The sequence below is a fragment of the Hyperolius riggenbachi genome, chromosome 2, assembly GCF_040937935.1.
Source record: "Hyperolius riggenbachi isolate aHypRig1 chromosome 2, aHypRig1.pri, whole genome shotgun sequence".
NCBI classification, from domain to species: Eukaryota; Metazoa; Chordata; class Amphibia; order Anura; family Hyperoliidae; genus Hyperolius; species Hyperolius riggenbachi.
In genome coordinates, this window is record NC_090647.1 from 73342074 (window position 1) to 73357489 (window position 15416).

Below are 15416 nucleotides of genomic sequence, written 5' to 3' on the forward strand. Positions count from 1 at the left end.
AGTAAGTTAAAATCCAGATCTTTACTTCCGGTTTACAAGATTTTTTTTTCTTGGGGGGGGGGGGGGGGGAGGTCTATGCGTTCTGTAAAGGTAGGAAATAAAGGCTACCTAAAGGTGCTCATACATCACTTGATATTGCGGGCCAGTTAATCTTCCAATTCGACCATTCATATGAGAATCGTGCTGCAACATCAGTCATACAGATGTTCCTGATGCTGATCCTAATGATTCCGATTTGAGAGACAGTATGGGCTACTGATTGGGAAGAAGCTTAAAGAGAACCAGAGATGAAATAAAGAAAAGCTTTTATACATACCTGGGGCTTCCTCCAGCCCAAGACGCACGGATCGCTCCCACGCCGCCATCCACCGCTGCCTGCAACTACGAGAACCGGCTCCCCGCTCTTCCGTCGGTCGCAGCCAGTCTAGCGTAGAAGTGCAGTCTTTGCCTATCTCTTCAGCAGCTGCTGGAGAGATACGTAGAGGGTGCACTTCTCCTGCATAGCCTGGCTCCAATGATGTCAGTGACAGGAGACGGTTCTCGTAGTTGCGGGCAGCGGTGGATGGCGGCGTGGGAGCGCTCCGTGCGTCTTGGGCTGGAGGAAGCCCCAGGTATGTATAAAAGCTTTTCTTTATTTCATCTCTGGTTCCCTTTAATCTTGGGTTTAAGTTTCTCTTTAAACACCTTTTCTAAGGTGTCACCATTCTGATATTTATTTATTAGGTGTCTTTGAACCTCAGATTGAGTGCCTGGAGTCAAGGCCGTTTTTAAGCAAAGACATTCCAGGCCATTGTCTGGAGTGCCATTGGTCCTGGGGGGGGGGGGCAATGCCCCTTAAGCCCCACCCCTAAACTAAGCCCCACCCACAAACAAAGCCTCGCCCCCACAATTGTTTGTACCTCTTCCTATGCCCCTTTGTGCCTCCTTCAGTCCCCCTGCCACCTCTACTCTCATACATCTCTCTGTATTACTTTGTGCCTTTTTCTTTCCCCTTGTGCCTCCTTCAGTCACACGTGCCACCTCTGATCCCGTGTGTTTCTCTGTGCTGCCTTCTGTCCTCCTGTGTGACTGGCTCTAGCCCCTGTGCTCCTTCTGTCCCTATTTGTGCCTCCTTCTGTCCCTCCATGCCTCTTTCTGTCATCTTTGTGCCTCCTTCTGTCCCCCTTTGAAATTCCTTCTGGCCCGTGCCTTCTTTTGTCGACCTGTGCCTCTTTCTGTCCCCTGGTGCTGCCTCATCCCTCTGTCCCCCTTTGTGCTTCCTTCTGTCCCCTTTTTGCCTGCTTCTGTTTCCCTTTGTGCCTCCTTCAGTCCCCCTGTAACACTGGACTTCTTGCCTGGAGTGACAAAAAGGCTAGAAATGGCCTTGTCTGAAGTTCCACGATTCCTGAAGTGAAGTGACTAATGTACAACTGTAGATTACTAGCAGAAATTGTTTCATGCTCAGGTCACAAAAGCGCGCAATATCCTATTTCAGAAAGGCATAAAAGCTCTCAAGGATAAAAAAAAAACTCAACACAAGAAACTGTTTCAGAAATGCTTTTATTTGTGATTTCTTTACACACGGTTCAAACACAAAAAGCCCTTTATTTTTGTATTATTTTTTTTTATCGGGGATCTGCTCTATGCTCTCTTGATAAAAGTACACTGCAGGAGGTTAAAACACGCTCCTCGACTTTATAACGATACATGATGCCTTTACCTGCAGCTAGCGCGAGTCTGAACGCTTGCAAGGCGTCAGCAGCCCCGTGCGTTCCTATTATTGCACACTTTTCAGCCTGCTGTACTACGGTATAGAGCTGTTCCCTAGCGAATTCAGCTGTCCAGAGCGAAAGCGATCAATCTCAGATTAGGCTAAACGTCCTGCAGTTTCGGTAATGAGAGACTTAAATGGCAAGCGCTGGGGGTTACAGGTATAATTTATACACTTTTGAAGAAAATGAAGAGAAATTTATAAAAAAACACAACTGTATAGGAAAGTCTTAAATCACCAGAAAGTTACACAGAGTGAGTTACAGATCAGCACTTCTGTCTATAAACAAATACACAAAGTTCCCATAATAGTGACGTTAGAAGATAAAGTGTGGTGGTCTTCCCAGGAAGCTCGGTGAGTGCAGATAACATTTGTTGGGGTTTTTTTTTGCTCGGAGAAAATCTGGCTAGGTTTGTTGGATCACAGCGACCTTTCGAGTTGGAATTTTTCTCAGCGAGTTTTCAGGTGACGTTCTTTAATAACTTCTTCAATAAGCAGTAGATGTAGAAACTGGAAAGGATGAAAAATGTTTATTTAAAGCGGATCTGAGATGAAAAACTAACTATAACAAGTAACTTGTCTATATATCTTACCGTTTAGATAGTTTACACTAGCAAATCTAGCTGCAGATTTAATAGAAAATGATTATTTCTTCCTGTGATACAAATGACAGCAGCCAAGTTGTTTGTAAACATTACAAAGAGGCAGGCTTATCTGCACCATCAGCACTCAGACTGTGAAAAAAAACGAATCCCCCCTCCTCCCTCCTCTGCCTCTGAAATCAATAGCTAGTAATACCTCCTCCTCCCCCTGCCCAGACTGAGCTCCCATGAGCTCTTGCTACTGCCAAGGCTCTCTGAAAACCTGTGGGCGTGGTTTATTTAGTTTATAGGGAATTAGAGTATTAAAACAAAAACAAAAAAGTATTTGGCTTGAGGAATGCCCTATAAACAATAGGAAAGGAACACAATTATGCAATGAGTAAAAGTTCACCTCGGATCCACTTTAATAAGATGCAATAAACAAACAAAAATACAGCCGCTTGGGCCTTACCCACAGCAAGGGCCTCCCACACTGCCAGGGTCACCCTGTCTGTGACTAGGGATGGCAAGGCTAAGGAGAACTCATGGAGAAGCATGCGATCAGTTTGATCAGCTAACAGATTTGTAGGGCTCTGATTTGCTGGTAGTGATCATGTGCTAAACCAGGAACTCATTATCACAGCAAATCAGAGCCTTACAAATCAGCTGATCAAACTGGCGACATGTTTCTTCATGATTTCATCTAAGCATTGCCATCCCTATCTGTGATTTATATGGTTGCCGCTACCTCCCCATCACTCACACAGACCTCATAACAGTGGCAATGTGAACAGACTTGAAAACGGCACAGGAACCACGGAGTACACTTCAGATGTGGAAGTGAGGTCATTTCTTACTTCCTGTATTTGAAGTGTGCCGCATGGTTACTGTGCGCTGTTCTCCTCTCTTCAGGCAGAGGTGTAGCAAGGGTTTTCAGCACTTGGGGACATAGACAGTTTTTGCGCCCCCCCGGCCAGATGTGCCCCCCTATATATAGCCATATGTGCCCCCCTTTCCCCATTTAGATAGGTAGATGTGCCCCCCTTTAGATAGCCAGATGTGCCCTGCTTTTTCTGCTGCTGTTAATGCTTCTGCACTCCTCTGCAGAGGGAGGGAGAGAAGAAGCACTTCAGGCAGCCAGCAAGCCGCCTCTCACACACATGGGGGTGCAGCAACTGTGCTGAGCATCCCCTCACAGTGCTGCGTCCGGGGAGATATGTCCCCCTTGCCCACCCCAAGCTACGCCTTAATCTGGAGGTCTGTGAGTGTTGTGGATTGGGAGGCAGCAGGAAGCTACATACTCCCACTGACCCCAGTGCTCTTACTGGTGGGGTAAGAGCATTGGTTACCTTACCTATACTAGGAGGATATCTTGGACACCTATATTGGGGGTGGCTACCTAAACTGGGGGGGGGGGGGCATTGGCTACCTATTATTACAGGTGAAGGGGCCTCTGATGAAGGGGAGGGCCACAAATGATCCCGGGAATGCCTCTGGAGCGTCTGGAGCAGGGGTCTCAAACTCAATTTACCTGGGGGCCGCAGAAGGCAAAGTCAGGATGAAGCTGGGCAGCATAAGGGATTTCACACAAAAAAAAGTCCTCAACTGTCATTATTAACAGTTTTAATTATTTCTTCTGAACATGAAGTGTCCTACCTTATAGTTCGCTTCAGTGCTCCCATTACAAGTAATCCGCCGTGTCCCCGCCGCAAAACGAGGGCTGCAGAGCTCCCAAATCGCCCGGGGGGAGGGGGGGGCAATCCGCCGGCATTTCCTGAAAGGGGCAGAGCTTTCAGCTTCAGCTCTGCCCCCCCTGATGTCAATCGCAGCGGATCGCCGCCTCGGCCCGCCCCTCTCACTCTTCCTTCACAGAGAGGGGCGGGGAGAGGCGGCGATCCGTACGGCGATTGACGTCAGGAGGGGCAGAGCTACAGCTGAAAGCTCTGCCCCTCAGCGCAGTCGTGGATGTTTGCCCGGGGATTTGGGGTCTCTGCAGCCCTCGTTTAGCTGCGGGGATGCGGCGGATTACTTGGGAGCACTGAAGCGAACTATAAGGTAAAATAGTTCGCTTCCGTGTCTCTTTTGCTTTTGCCGGCGCGGGCCACAAAATATTGTACCAAGGGCCGCAAATGGCCCGCGGGACGCGAGTTTGAGACCCCTGGTCTAGAGGCTTCTCAGGTCCTCCTCAATCCCACCCCTGGTGGACAGCTGCCTTGTCTAGTGTACAAGTGCAGCCATCCTGTGCATGCATGAGTTCGGTCTGCTCCTGCGCAGTAGCACATTGCTTATCCCCTTTGTGTATGAGCGCAGTCATACTGTGTGTGAGAGATTACAGTCTGCTCCTGCGCAGTAGCACAAAGCCGCTTGTCCATGAAAGCAAATATCGAGAATTTATTGTCAGATATGTCCAGAGGGAACCAGGAATGGTTGGATCAGGAAACCTCTAGACTATCCAAAGACTTCCCTCTAATGAAATACTTTAACTTTTTTTCTTGACCCACTTAAGGTTCACTTTAAAGTACACAAAGTATTAGAGAGTTAAGGAGGTTGCCATCTTGATTTCCTTCTAAAGAATGCTAGATCCCTGGCTACTATGCTGGTCTTTCAGGAAGAATAATTTTGGAATCATTTACCCATAGTGTGTATATGGGTCAGGGGTTCTGACTTTTCTGAGCTGCATGCTTATACCAGAGGAGTGACTCAAAAATAGCATTATTTGCGAAGCCGGGTCGTCTACCAGACAACCTAGGCAGATGACTAAGACCTACTGTGTGACCTGAACGAAGCAGGCGTACTCGGTGAGAGCTTCGGCAGAGTTATTCTAGTGCAGGATTTGGTTTTACTTTTCATACATGAACATGTATCGTTCATAAACAAGGGCTTATATTATTAGTGGAAAACAAGTGAGGTTAGAGCAGGGGTAGGGAACCTATGGCTCGGGAGCCAGATGTGGCTCTTTTGATGGCTGCATCTGGCTCAGAGACAAATCATTAGTGGTTGATTCACTAAGCTGCACTGCTCAAGCAGTGCAAGTAAAATTTTCATAGTAGGCACGCTACTGCTGTAGCATGTGCTACTAACTTACTCACGCTCCCTCAAAACTAACAGCTGCTCCAATTGTCCCTCCCTGGACCCTGTCAGGTCCAGTGACTCTGCCTGTCACTTAACAGGCAGCCTATTGGGCCAATCAAAGTGAATCAACCCCCAAGTCAGCTAGCTAATTGTACAAGCTGTTAGTCTGTATTTCTCCTGTCTGGTTCTCGAGGGAATTTGCTGATGTTGCTGAAACCCAAGAGAAGCTGAAGACGTGTCTGACACTTCCGCTGCCCGGAGGATCAACTGTATACACATCACCATGGCAACAGGGACAGCCCTCTGCTGCGCATGCACACTGTCCCAGTTTGAAACATATATTGCATGGCTCTCATGGAATTACATTTTAAAATATGTGGCGTTTATGGCTCTCTCAGCAAAAAAGGTTCCTGACCCCTGGTTTGGAGGATAGGTTTGATCTAATGATGCTTAGGTTAGGTGTCTGTAAAGTTACTCATATATCTAGTGACTCAGTGCTGCCAAGTGCAGGTTCGGACCGAGCACCTCAATCCGGCATGCTGCAAGATGTGGTGCTGTTGTGATTGGTCGGGTGCCCGGGGGCAATGATGAGCGATATTGGGACAAGCGATGAAACGTTTGCATGGCATGGCGCATGTGTGATGTCACACACGCGGCGTCATGCTATGCGCCGGCAGCGTGTATGGGGCTAACAGAAGAGCTGGACTGGCACCGCCACATAGGACAGGTAATGTATAAATGCACACATTACATGCACATTTATACACTGGAACAGGGGCGAGGAGGCGGACTCCCGAGAGATTTCGGGATGTAATTGATCGGGAATCAGCCTGTGGTGTGTGGGCAAGCAGCAGATCTCTCTCCAATTACATTCGATCAGAGAGAAATCTGTCTCTTGGCCGCTCTGCCTATACATACTGATGTATGGGGACCTTCAGAAGGATTTTGGTTGATAAGGAGGATTAGGTGTCAAAAAAGAGGGTTTAAATTAGTAGCCACAACCACATCCAAAAAGTATGTTAAAGCCAGCGGCATAAAGACCCCAGCAAGGGCGTAACAATAGACCCTGCAAGGGATGCAGTCGCAGGGGAGCCCAGAAACCACAGGGAGCCCAGTCCTGAGAGACTGAAAACTAAGGGCAAGAAGAGTTAAAACTTTCTGCTCTCTGCACAATTGTTCTAATGACTGCATCCGCTCAGCCACTGATAATGAATCATACAAAGTTTTGCAGACAAAGATTTGTAGACAGTCCCTATTCAGTGGGGGCCCCATCCAAAGTTTGGCAGGGGGGCCCTAGTGATTTCTAGTTACGCCCCTGGACCCCAGTGCTTTATCTCTGCAATCAGACTCAGCAGCAGCTCTCTTGAAAAACGATTAAGGTGGCCATACATCAGGCAACTTGGCAGCCAATCGACCATCCAATTCGATTATTATAATCCAATTGGATGAAAATTAGTGCTGCCAAGTGCATGCCCGATCAACAAAGCGACCAATTTTGGGGCGGAAATTGGTCGCATGGTCGATCGCGCATGGCGTAAGACGTCGGGCTGAAGTAGGTTGGTCGGGTTTGCGACGGTATGGCGACCGATTTCGGAACGAGCGATGAGATGACGAAACCCCTGCCGCTGCAATGTATAAATGTGCCCCCCGTGTCTGCATTTATATGTTACCTGTCCTGTTGCAGCCTCCGCGCGGTGTCCGTAACCTCCGGGCGGCTCTCCATGCTAATGGCGCATATTGTCTGACATCAGACGCTATGCGCCAGTAGCGTGCCCGGAGGTTACGGACACCGCGTGGAGGCTGCTACAGGACAGGTAATGTATAAATGCTCACTGGTGGTGGGGGGGTCGGACATTTTACATTGGGGGCAGCGGCGGTGCCAATTCCCTGAAGATTTCATGCTGAAATCGGACAAAAATCGGCCTGTAGTGTATGGGCAGAATCAACAAAAAGACACATTTATCTCTAATCAGATTCAATTAGAGATAAATTTGTCTCTTTGTCGAATCTGCCCATAATCATAAGTTCTATGGGCACCTTTAGAGTTACCGTAATAAAACTTCTGATAGCAGAATAACTACAAAAGCTCAATGGGTCAAGATTTCTCTTTGTGGGGGCTGAATAAATAGCAGCCATGTCAATTTGACCTTAAAGAGAATCTGTATTGTTAAAATCGCACAAAACTAAACATACCAGTGCGTTAGGGGACATCTCCTATTCCCCTCTGTCACAATTTCGCCGCTCCCCGCCGCATTAAAAGTGGTTAAAAACAGCTTTAAAAAGTTTGTTTATAAACAAACAAAATGGCCACCAAAACAGGAAGTAGGTTGATGTACAGTATGTCCACACATAGAAAATACATCCATACACAAGCAGGCTGTATACAGCCTTCCTTTTGAATCTCAAGAGATCATTTGTGTGTTTCTTTCCCCCCTGAGGGGGGAGTGCATAGCAGAACCACAACACTGAAGAACTTGGCAGCCTTCCAGACACAGGCTGACAAGTCTGACAAGGGAAAGATACATTGATTTATTACAGAGACTGTGATAGTACAAAGTGCTGCAGTAAGCCAGAACACATTAGAATAGCTTTTGGAACTTGTAGGATGATAAAAAACAGGATGCAATTTTTGTTACGGAGTCTCTTTAAATCTGTTTAAAACATCAAATCTATATATTTTTTTTAGTCCTTAAAATGGAAATAAGACTGTGGGAATCCTGGAATACATACTGAAAAAATAATAATTTGAAATAAGTGTTTTTTGATTAACCCAATCTTGAAATGACTTCTCTTATTTTTTTTTATTTATTATTTTTGGCACAAATACGCGTGTAAGAACTAGTTATCAGGTGTGAATGAGGCCTTAAAGGATACCCGAGGTAAATGGAGGCTGCCATATTTATTTCCTTTTAAACAATACCAGTTGCCTGGCAGTCCTCTTGACCCTGTGTCTCTAATACTTATAGCCATAGACCCTGAACAGGCATGCAGCAGATCAGGGACTCTGACTCAGCTGATTCAGGTTTTACTGGATTAGCCATATGCTTGTTCCAGGGTTTTGACTCTTGCTTCCAGGCAACTGGAATTGTGTACAAGAAAATAAAAATGGCAGCCTCCATATCCCACTCCCCTCGGGTTCCCTTTAATGATAATTTCTATATGTACTATGCTTTATGTATAGTGGTGATCAGTGGTAATAAACTTACATGTGCTGGAGTTCAGGCTCAGTCCTCCGCCCAGTCCGTAACCTCCGCCGCCTCCACCACCCAGACTTAATGAACTGAAACCTCCTCCAAAGCCACCTCCTCCAAGACCACCGCCAAGTCCGAGTCCCAGACCACCTCCAAGACCACCTCCAAGACCACCTCCTATTCCACCTCCGTATCCTCCGCCAAGACCAAGGCCACCGCCACCGCCACCACCTCCGCCAAGGCCAAAGCCCCCACCAAGGCCTGCTCCACCGCCAGCACCTCCACCACCGCCAGCACCTCCGCCGAAGCTAGATTTAGACATATGCACTGTGATGCCACTTCCAGAGTTGAGCCTGAAAGAAAGAAAGACAATGTATTCATTTAAGCAACATTTTAAAGAAAATATTTTCAAATAAAAAGATTGAGCAAACAAGACTACATTCTGGCAGGTCACCAAAAAGTGTAAAAAAAAATACATCTGTAACACCCGTGTTGCCCTCTATAGATATGAAATTACAGACTTTGTGAAAGACAATAGGCGTTTCTCCTGTACTCCACACCATGATGGATGGACCTATGGTATGGTTGCTCCATATGATCTGATTTCTGAGTCCAGTGTGCCCCAGAGTGGACCTCCAAATATTATGAGTTCCAGGAAGTTTAAGCACATCCCCCTGCCCACCTTATATGGCTTGTGCATGTTTTAGTCCTGTGCACCGATAGATAGACTAAAGGTGGCCATACACTTATAGATTTACAGCAGATTCGACCATCAGATAGCTTTCTGTCAGGTGCCTGTCAAGTCTAATCTGACAGGAATCTATCTGATGTGCGCCACACACTTGGAACAGATTTCTAATAGATTTCAGAATTAAATCTATTGGAAATCTATTGAAAATCGAATTAGATTAGATCCAATGCAACTCTATGGGCCATCGATCTGCTGCCTAGATCTTCCATCCTGTCAGATAGATCAAATTGATCGAAATCGGCCACAAATCAATCGGCAATCAGTTTCTGATCGATCGATTCGATCAATTGCTGAAATCGACCAGTGTATGGGCCCCTTTAGTCCTGTTCACATGGTGTGAGTAACATGCTCAGCACCTTGTACGGTGGGTTTTTACCTGTAAAGTTTAGGGGTGCACTAGAGTCTCATTTTTCAAAACAAGTACATAATGTAACCTTAAAGAGAAACTCCGACCAAGAATTCAACTTAATCCCAATCAGTAGCTGATACCCCCTTTTTACATGAGAAATCTATTCCTTTTCACAAACAGACCATCAGGGGGCGCTGTATGACTGATATTGTGGTGAAACCCCTCCTACAAGAAGCTCTGAGTACCGAGGTACTTCTGGCAGTTTCCTGTCTGTGAACCTTGTTGCCTTGTGGGAAATAGCTGTTTACAGATGTTTCCAACTGCCAAAAAAGCACGCAGCAGCTACATCACCTGCCAACAGTAAAAATGTCACCATGTGATAAATGTCAGAATGTAAATCAGGGATTTAAAAGATTTTACAATGGGAAAACACTGACTAAATCATTTATACATGATTATTGTAAAAATGAAGCATCACTTTTATTACATTATTTTCACTGGAGTTCCTCTTTAACCTCCCTGGCGTTATGATTATTTCCTTATTATAGTGTCTGAAAGCAATGCAATTTTTTACACGCTTTTAGACCCTATAAATCCTACAGATAGATATGTGGCAGCCCTGCACATTACACACCTCCCATGGTTTCAGGGGTTACCTCTCTGAGCCCGAGCCTGACTCGCGATTACCACTAAGGTTAAAGAGGAATTTTATAAGAAGATAATAGTAGGGGAAAAATATAACAATACAGTGCAATGTGAGAAGATAAATACAGATCAAAAAATGATTGATACTTGTCAGGTTATTCATTCATGGTGTTTAGTGGGGTGTCAGGTTATTCGTTCATGGTGTTATTCGTTCATGGTGTTATTCATTCATGGTGTTATTCATTCATAGTGTTATCTGTTCATGGTGTTTAGTGGGGTGTAAATTGGGCACCGGGAGCACTTGCTAGTTGATTGCAAGGCGCCTGCTGTTTAGTTGATCGGCTGTTACATACTAGAAGTATTTGAAAGGGCACTGGACCTGGACCTCAGCTATTGTATAGATAATCCCCAGTTGTCGGGGGAGAGTGTTTTTGGCACACTCTCAGGTGTACCTTGAGAAAGAAAGTTCACACTCCTCTCTGCTATTAGATCCCTATATGTCAGTAAAAAATGTAGTGTTATGAATACAACACTGCTTGCCGCTTAGGCAAATGAATATGTTTGTTCTGAGCAATGAAGCAAATGATGTCATTTTCCAAACAAGCACATTTATCAAAAACAGAAGAAATCAGGGTAATTAGGCGTACTACATGCCATCGTCTCCGAAGATGAAGGAGGGTATGGAAAGCCAGGCTTGCTTTGTGCATGAAAGCCAACAGTAGAGAATCACAGCCTTAAGCCCCATCTACACCATACAATTTTTTGTCCGATTCGATTCATTGATTTTGTTCAATTCAATCCCACATGTCAGATCGGGATTCGATTCAATTTGCCATTGTTTTGCAATGGCAAATTGAATCGAATCGAATCCCGATCGGACATGTTGGATTGAATCGAATCAATGAATCGAATTGGACAAAAAATTGTATGGTGTATATGGGACGTTAGATATGAGAGCCACATGCCAACCTCCATGACATGCTGAGAAACACTACCACCTGCGCTTTAATCACATTATTTTATCTATATTCTCACTATTGCCATCAGCCGGCACCCTAATAAATGTGAGCCTCATATAAATTTACGCACGCAGCTTGTAGTAGTCTGTGGGAGACAATTATCAAAATATTGGAAGGTTTTTAGAAATATGCGCAGAACTGTCTCAGACACATTAAGAAATCACTAGATAGTTCAGTTTCCTTCTAAAACTGTTTTTAAATAGGAGGAGTTAGGAAGGTCTCTCAGACAGTGCAAAGAGTGAGGGGAATTGCTGTTCCTGAGGTAACCGATACATCTGCATTAATGCCCAGCACTGTAAGGGTTAAAGAGAAACTCAGACCAAAAATTGAACTTTATTCCAATCAGTAGCTGATACCCCCTTTTACATGAGAAATCTATTCCTTTTCACAAACAGACCATCAGGGGGCGCTGTATGACTGATATTGTGGTGAAACCCCTCCCACAAGAAACCCCTCCCACAAGAAAAGTTTAAACTTTTGGCAGTTTCCTGTCTGTGAACCTTGTTGCATTGTGGAAAATAGCTGTTTACAGCTGTTTCCGACTGCCAAAAACCATGCAGCAGCTACATCACCTGCCAACAGTAAAATGTTCACTGGAGTTCCTCTTTAAGCGCAGAACAGATTCACAGGACACCTGGCAGCAGGGGGGAGGAGCCCTTCACAAATCATGGCTAGCCTGTGGCAGTTAAATGGATTTGCACTTTTCTTAAAGAGAAACTCCGACCAAGAATTGAACTTTATCCCAATCAGTAGCTGATACCCCCTTTTACATGAGAAATCTATTCCTTTTCACAAACAGACCATCAGGGGGCTCTGTATGGCTGATATTGTGGTGAAACCCCTCTCACAAGAAACTCTGAGTATGTACTCCTGGCAGTTTCCTGTCTGTGATCCTTGCTGCATTGTGGGAAATAGCTGTTTACAGATGTTTCCAACTGCCAAAAAAACATGCAGCAGCTACATCACCTTCCAGCAGTAAAAATGTCACCATGTAATAAATGTCAGAATGTAAATCAGGGATTTAAAAGATTTTACAATAGGCAAACACTGACTAAATCATGTATACATAGTTATTGTAAAAATGAAGCACTTTTTAATTACATTATTTTCACTGGAGTTCCTCTTTAACTGCAGTGCAGTTCACACTAAACTGACGCTATTAACTAGGAGTTAAAGGGAACCTAAAGCGAGTAAAATTATTTCAAATAAACACATGGTGTACCTGCAAATGAATATTACATACTAACCTCACCGTCAGTTCCTCTCAGAAACTTCTTACAGTAATCTCTTCCAGTTCTGACAATATTTTGTCAGAGCTGAAATATACCAGTTGCTGTCAGTTATATGTCAGCAGCCGTTAGTTACAACTGAATGTGCAAGGTAACGTAACGTCCATACTTCCCTATGTCTCAAGTGTGTGATATTACAGTTTAACAATTTGCTGACCAAGAAGCTGTTATGGGGTAATGGCCATTTTCAAAATGGAGGACAGAGAATTCCATTGATCACAGTGGACAAATGGGACATTGGAGAGGAGAAAGAGATTGAGGAGTAGACTACACAGGAGGTAAGTATGACCTGTGTATGATTATTTTGACTTTTTATTTTAAGTTCAGGTTCTCTTTAAGAATTTTCTTATTGTCATACAGAACTGTCCTTCATACTGGTTAGAACTGTTTAAAGAGGAACTTCAGCCTAAACAAACATACTGTCATTAAGTTACATTAGTTATGTTAATTAAAATAGATAGGTAATAATCTCTTACCCACCCTGTTTTAAAAGAAAAGGCAAATGTTTGATTTCATGAGGGCAGCCATCTTTTTAGTTGAAATTAAGTGACAAGGAGCATGAGACACAGTTCCAACTGTCCTGTGTCCTGATCACCCCTCCCAGTTGCTAGGCAACGAGAACAACAACATCAGAAACCCATCATGCATTGCACAGTATCAGGGGAAAAATGCCAAGGCAGTTTTCTTTGATGGGGCTGAGCTTAGCTTCTGTGCAGCTAAAAATGAGGCTTGGATAAGAAAAACAAAGTTCTGATGCTGTGAAACTATTAGGGCCCATTCACACTTGTAAAACGCAAAACGGTAGTGCCTTTGCTAGCGTTTTGCTCAGGAGATTTTTTTTGCATTGAACGTGAAAAAAATCAGCATTTACACTTGACGATTTTTTTGCAATCGCATTAAGCGATTCTATAGCACTGAAACGCGATCGCCGGGAAATCGCCTGAAAATGGTGCAGGCTACACGTTTGCGTTTGGCGATTTGCGTTAAATAAAAGCGCTAGCGCTTGTGCGTTTTGCCGAAATCGCCGGCAAAACGCTCTAGTGTGAATGGGCCCTTCAGGAAACACCAAGCCTCTTCAGTGCTGCTGAGTAGATTTTTAATTTGGAGGTTCACTTTAAGATAAAAAAAAACTGTCAATAATGCTTTGATAAATCTGGCCCTGTGTTTCCATGTTAGCTACAGATAGTAAAGTATCGGCTGGTCAGTTGCTATTGAAATAAAAGATATAACTATCGGGATATTTTTAAATGTCTCAGTCAGAGTTCTCCTTTAAAATGATACCTATGTGTTTACAATAAAATATAGTCAGTCTCAGGGGCGTAACAATAGTCCCTGCAAGGGATGCAGCCATGGGGAGCCCAAAAGCCGCAGGGGGCCCCATGGGGGGAGAAATGACAACTAAGGGCATGGAGAGAAAAGACTTTCTGCTCTCTGCACAATTGGTCTAATGACTGCATCTGCTCAGCCGCTGATAAGGAATCATACAAAGTGTTGTAGACAAAGATTTGTAGATAGTCCCTATTTAGTGTGCAGCGCCCAGCCCCCAACCTCTTTACCCCTCTCCAAGTGCTGTGTACTGTAGTGATGCTGGAGGAGTCTGCATAGCCAGTACTGCTCCATGAGTGAGTGTAATAAGCTGAGGCTGGGAGCACACTCGTCTGTCGTTTTTTTTATGTGTTTTCTACACACCATGGGGCTTGATTCACTAAACCGTGATAACTCAAATATCACACCTTATCAAAGATCACACCTTATGAAAAGATATCACACCTTATGAAAAGATATCACACCTTATGAAAATATATCACACCTTATCAAAGATCACACCTTATGAAAAGATATCACACCTTATGAAAATATATCACAGCTTATCAAAGTTAACACGCCTCATCAGAGTAGCACAGCGAGCACTACAAACTTATGCCTGCTAATTGGCAATGGCACTCGTCCTGTCCTGAGCCCCTGCGGGTTTGTGGTGCTCGCTGTGCTACTCTGATAGGGCGTGTTAACTTTGATAAGGTGTGATATCTTTTCATAAGGTGTGATATCTTTTCATAAAGTGTGATATCTTAGATAAGGTGTGATATCTTTGATAAGGTGTGATATTTGAGTTATCACGGTTTAGTGAATCAAGCCCATGTGTGCATGTATGTGTGAAAACATCCACGTTTTATCTTGGAAGCTAATGTAATTTATAGAGAAAATGTGTGCAGTCTTTCTGTTTTTATCTGCATTGAGAGAACACATTCAAGTGTGCAATAGCCAATTGGGTTTGGCAGGGGGGGGGGGGATTAAAAGTTTTGTGGGGGCCCAATGATTTCTACTTATGCCCCTGCTCAATCTTACCCTATAACTACAGCTAAGAAGATAATAGCTCTTGCCCTGTTTTTCATCACCAGAATGTCAGACAATAAGAAAAAAAGTTAATAATGTAATGCTATTTGCTGAGTTTCCACCACGTGGTTTGCTGTTAATTAAATCTGGCTTCTTTTTCAGAGAATACAGTTTTCTTCTGCTAAGCACAACGTAAAGTTCTGGCAAATTAATTCCGGGTGCCGAAAGCTGCTACGGCAATTTACTCTATTTCTAGGATCCAACCTCCGTTGACATTTTCCTTTTGCTCCACAAAGCTACAAGCGAAACGGGATTAAAGCCACGGCATCTGGGAAAACCTGAACCCCTCTCACTGTCAATGCAGAAACGTCCAATGCAGAAAGGGTTAATGAGGTTACAGTCAGTATCTGCATTAGCATGACTCCCTATGTACAT

General features: G+C 44.4%; 1 protein-coding gene across 1 annotated transcript in view; it reads right to left on the minus strand.

The window, feature by feature from the left end:
• Positions 1-1520: 1520 nt before the first annotated feature.
• LOC137543910 (thread biopolymer filament subunit alpha-like) overlaps positions 1521-15416 on the minus strand; it is a 47600-nt gene continuing 33704 nt past the window's right edge. The window contains exons 9-10 of the mRNA XM_068264980.1: positions 8610-8947; positions 1521-2260 (exon numbers count right to left, since the gene is read on the minus strand). Of these exons, the coding sequence (XP_068121081.1) occupies positions 2238-2260; positions 8610-8947 (361 nt within the window). The 3' untranslated portion in view covers positions 1521-2237. The remainder of the gene's footprint in view (positions 2261-8609; positions 8948-15416) is intronic.